The 4221-nt window shown below is 46.3% G+C and overlaps 1 protein-coding gene across 2 annotated transcripts in view; it reads left to right on the top strand.

Moving 5' to 3' along the window:
- Nucleotides 1–143: 143 nt before the first annotated feature.
- PHLDB1 (pleckstrin homology like domain family B member 1) overlaps nt 144–4221 on the top strand; it is a 49842-nt gene continuing 45764 nt past the window's right edge. The window contains exons 1-3 of one of the 2 annotated variants that reach the window (XM_073808123.1): nt 144–1278; nt 1969–1996; nt 2121–2242. In XM_073808123.1, coding sequence (XP_073664224.1) covers nt 2207–2242 — 36 coding nt within the window. In that variant the 5' untranslated portion in view covers nt 144–1278; nt 1969–1996; nt 2121–2206. Of the gene's footprint in view, nt 1279–1968; nt 1997–2120; nt 2243–3747; nt 3847–4221 lie in introns of those variants that run through there. The other variant, XM_073808121.1, reaches the window with a different exon arrangement.

The raw sequence follows: 4221 nt of genomic DNA, 5'->3' as shown, positions 1-4221 counted from the left end.
TGTTTTTTAGACTGTTGATTCTCATACTTTGGTGTCTTCTCTGGTGTCTTCAGAATGCTGTAACAGGATCTAAGATTAAAAATTAATGATATGTTTCTTTAAGAGGAAATAATCTCTATCTGAGAGTATTCATTGCCTTTTCTCCCTATTACAGGTATTGTGTCTTGTGTATTTTTCTACATTTGAGCATATACACATACACATGCACTCCTGACAGTGTAGCTTTTGAATTTGATGCCACTTATGAGCTTTTGATCTTAATTTTGTCAGAGCCAGTTGTAGAGTCAGAAAAATGAGGCTTCATCTTTAAAGAATAACCATAGTTGGTGATATCTTGGAGCATTCTCTTCCCCATTAGACAAACAGTGGTAAGAAGTAAGTGATGCAGGCATGAGTGATGAAGGCCTTCCTTGGAAGTTGATAACTCCCTCAGAAAAGGCTTCTTCCTTACTTCCTTTTTATTTAACTTGAAAAATTATTGAATGTCACCAAATTGTTTGGAAGGCAAATCTCTGATGAATAGTAAGTTTCTGGAATGAATAAGTTTTTATTTTAATGGTGAAAGCCAAGATTTTGAGAAATTGCAAGAGAAATTGCAAGTATCTTTAATGTTGCTGAAGTGTGGCTTGGATCTCTGAGGCTGTAACGTTAATCCAGTGAAATGAAGCACACCAAAACCACGCCACACCCTCTGACTGGCAGCTGATCCTTCCACAGCATCAAGGGGAGTTTTTGTTGGCCTCTTGTGAGGGAAACTAACAAAATAATTAGATCTGACTGGGCATTCTGTTTAATGTAGGAGGTCTGTGGTTCCTGCTCTGGGTTAATTAATTCCACACAGAGGAGGTAGGGAGGTAGGTGAGTTCCTTTTTAAAAAAAAAGGTCTGTCATTCATCTACTCACAGTATCAAACCCCAAATCTATCAACCCATGCATCTCTACAGGAAACTTTGCCCTCCAATTAATTTAACGTTCACACTGGGTAGGCTCTCAGAGATTTCCAGGGTTGATAGAGAATAGCTTTTCTTAAAAGTTTATGGGACTTCCCTGGAGGTCCAGTTGTTAAGACTGCGCTTCCACTGCAGGGAGTGCACGTTTGATCCCTGGTCAGGGAACTAAGATCCTGCATGCTGCGAGGCGGGGCCAAAAAAAAAGTTTACATCTGCAGGGCTCATTGGAGGAGGAGAGGAGGAAAATAGGAGGAGTCCCCATCCTCAGGAAGATTGAAGTCGAACTGGAAGCAACGGCTGTACCTCCTTACAAAGCTTTCTTGCTAAGGTAGGTCGGGGTCAACTGCAACTAGTGATACTCAACATGGGTCTCAATGAGGGTGAGGAATAGAGCTTTGGTCTGGTAGGTTTTAGAGGAATCGCTCAAAAGGAAGCAAAAACTCAGAATTGACTCCCTTGTACTATGCACATCTCTCACTGTAACCATCCTCTCCCTTCATTCCCTCTTTTTGCCCCATTTGGTAAATATATTTGCAGCTGTAGAGCTTCTTTGAAACTCCTAGAAGATCCACAAGTAGGTTGGTTGCTGTGTATTGCTCCTGACCCAAGAGCAGACAGCATGTCTACAAGAGTCAGTTTCACATCTCGCCCTGGGGAGTTAGTGACTGATGTGGAGGCAGGCCTTTAGGAAGTTTAGACTACTTTTCCAAACTGATCTGTTGCCGCCTCTCAAACACAAGAGTCAAGCAACCAGGCGGTTTTCAGAAGCTTGGGCCACTCCGCTACCTCTACCCTCAGTGGTCAAAAAGGAAAGTTTTTTGCCTTGCTGTTCATAGGGCAGGGGTTATGTGGTTATTTAAGGCTTAGTCCAATTCTGGGAAGTTCCCATAGATGTAAATCTGAGATCAGGTTAACGGGCTTTTTGAAAAAGAAGTGTTACCAATTCGAAGCAATGAGAGAAATGGAAATAGGTCTTGTTTCCCATTCTTTTGCCCAAATGAATGCTTGTTCTTTTCAGCTCATAGGAAGGTCCTGAGCCACGGAAGGTAAATAAGACCAGTCTTCTGTCCTACCCAAATTTCCCACTCAGCTTGGACGTACCTGTGGGTGGAAGTGTGAATTGTGCAGCTTCAAAGACAAACTGAGAAGACAGCTTCTGCTCTTTTGCAGCTAGTGAAGAAAGGTTTGAACTTTTTCTTCAAGTTGGATGCAGTGAGGAGTTACTTGGCATCATTGCTGCCACCACACCGACACTAATGATGCTGAGTTCAGGATCCAAAGAGGCCAGAAAGGTTAGCTTCCTGGGATAGGGTGTGCATCTACAGGGATTGCTTGCTGTAATGAGCAATAATCACTTCTTTCTGGGGCTGGAGGGTGTACAATTTCAGAGGACGGACAGAGCTGGGAAATGTGCCGTGGCAAAGGCAGGCTGGGTGTGGAAGTCCACTCCTGACGTTCATAGCCAAGTGCAGAAGGCCTTAAAAAATCCACTCTTCCTTCCACACCCAGCCTTTGCCCTCTCCCCCTGCTTCCACTTCGGAAAGTCTGAAGCATGCTTGGAAAGCTGTTTTCTGCTTTCTTCTCTCTTCCTCCCCCTTTCTGAGCTCCCAGCTGCTCAACCTCTTGCGTAACTGTGAGAGAGCACTGAGTTTGTTGATGGGCTCCAGATGTGGAGCGGGGTGGGGATGGTAGGTCTGAAGTCCCCTGAGTGCTCTAAGTGTGGGAACATAGGGCCCCGACACAGCAGGAGCGAGGACACATTGCACAGAACCTTTATCATGGGGTCAGCTGACCGCTGGGCTGGGAGGACAGAGAGCAGTTGGGTGATGTTTCAACCCCCTGCCTCAGCATCAGCCGCCTCCGTGGCAGCCTTGATTATTCCCTGAAATTCCTCCTGACCAAGACGGTAAGGAAGAGCTGGAATTGTGAAACAGAGTTATGTGAAAAGTCTTTGCGGTACCCCAATCTGAGCCTCTTCCCTCAAACTCTGGGTCTTGGCACATAAGATACAACAAGTTTGGGGTTTGTTTCATTTTCTTTCTTTTCTTTTTTAAACAGAATAGCCTGAAAATTACTGTTGTGATCTGCCTCATAAAAAGGTGGTCAGAGTTAAAATACTTTTATGAGCCTCAAACAGTGTGAAGAAAGAAAGAATAAGAGGCTTCCACCCCCAACACCGCTCCTCCACCCCAGGCCAAATCCTGGGGCTTCCTGGTGCCCACAGCACATGCTGAAGCCTGATAGTTTGACCTCTATTAGCTAGAGCAGGTAGCTGCAGAGAGCGTCCCACCCCCTCCTGCTTCTAGTCCGGTCAGCTCCAGCCTCCAGACATGGGGGGTCCCCCTGCTAATGCTGGCCCTGTCAATGAGTGACCAAAGATTCCTGCAGTTCAACCTTCTGCTGTTCCTGGGTTAGGCAGGGAGGGTACATACTAAAGTCACTGAATCAGAGCAAGATTTGTCCATCCCAAAGAGGACAAATTATTTTCTGCTATCCTTCCCTCACTGGAATTTATGCCAGCCTTGGGGGATTTCTCCTTCCTCTCCTTCAGGGAGGAAGAGTCTCAGGGGTCCCTCCAGTGCTGGTTAAAGAGGTCCAGTCTAGCTGCGTTCAGCTCCCTAGGGCCTCCCCTGTCAGTCTCCTGGGGCGAGAGCTGGCTTTGCAAGGTAAGGATCCTCTGTCAGCTTGGATTTCGGGTGGCGAGAATGACTTTCAACCAGGCTCAGTTTCTAGGCTTCACCTTAGGTTTTCGGTGCCCCCCTCTTCTTCCTTATTAACCCCTCGCTCGCTCCTACAGAGACCCAGACTGCTGTAGGATGGTGTGCTCAACAGTAAACCTACAGCTTGTCTCCCGAGTGTAATCCTGCAGGTTGTGGTGAGGGTGGAGCTACACGGGGTAAGACGATAATTCCATTCAGCTTTCCTGTGCTTTACAGTTTGCATGGCACTTTACCATGCCTCCGTATACCTATCCTTAGAAAAACCTGTGACACCCTATATGCAGAGTTATCCACCCCATTTACAGGTCGTCATGGTGGAGGGGCTTGGAGTAGGATGAGGAGAAGGGGCAACAGAGAGTAGACCTGGATACCCTCAACAGATATTTGGAGGTGATGAGAATATGTTGTAGGGCTGCGACCATGAAGTTCATTGGGAGCTCATGGAGGATTCAGGCACCTAAAGTGAGAAAAAAAAAAAGGTGGGGGGGTTGTTTAGAGAAAAACTGTCAAAAACACCCTCTCAGAAGAGCCTTAAAGCCTAGGGGTGGAGG

This window comes from Tursiops truncatus, chromosome 8, assembly GCF_011762595.2.
Source record: "Tursiops truncatus isolate mTurTru1 chromosome 8, mTurTru1.mat.Y, whole genome shotgun sequence".
NCBI lineage: Eukaryota > Metazoa > Chordata > Mammalia > Artiodactyla > Delphinidae > Tursiops > Tursiops truncatus.
Note: the sequence above shows the minus strand (reverse complement) of the source record. Positions and strands in the feature narration are given on the sequence as shown.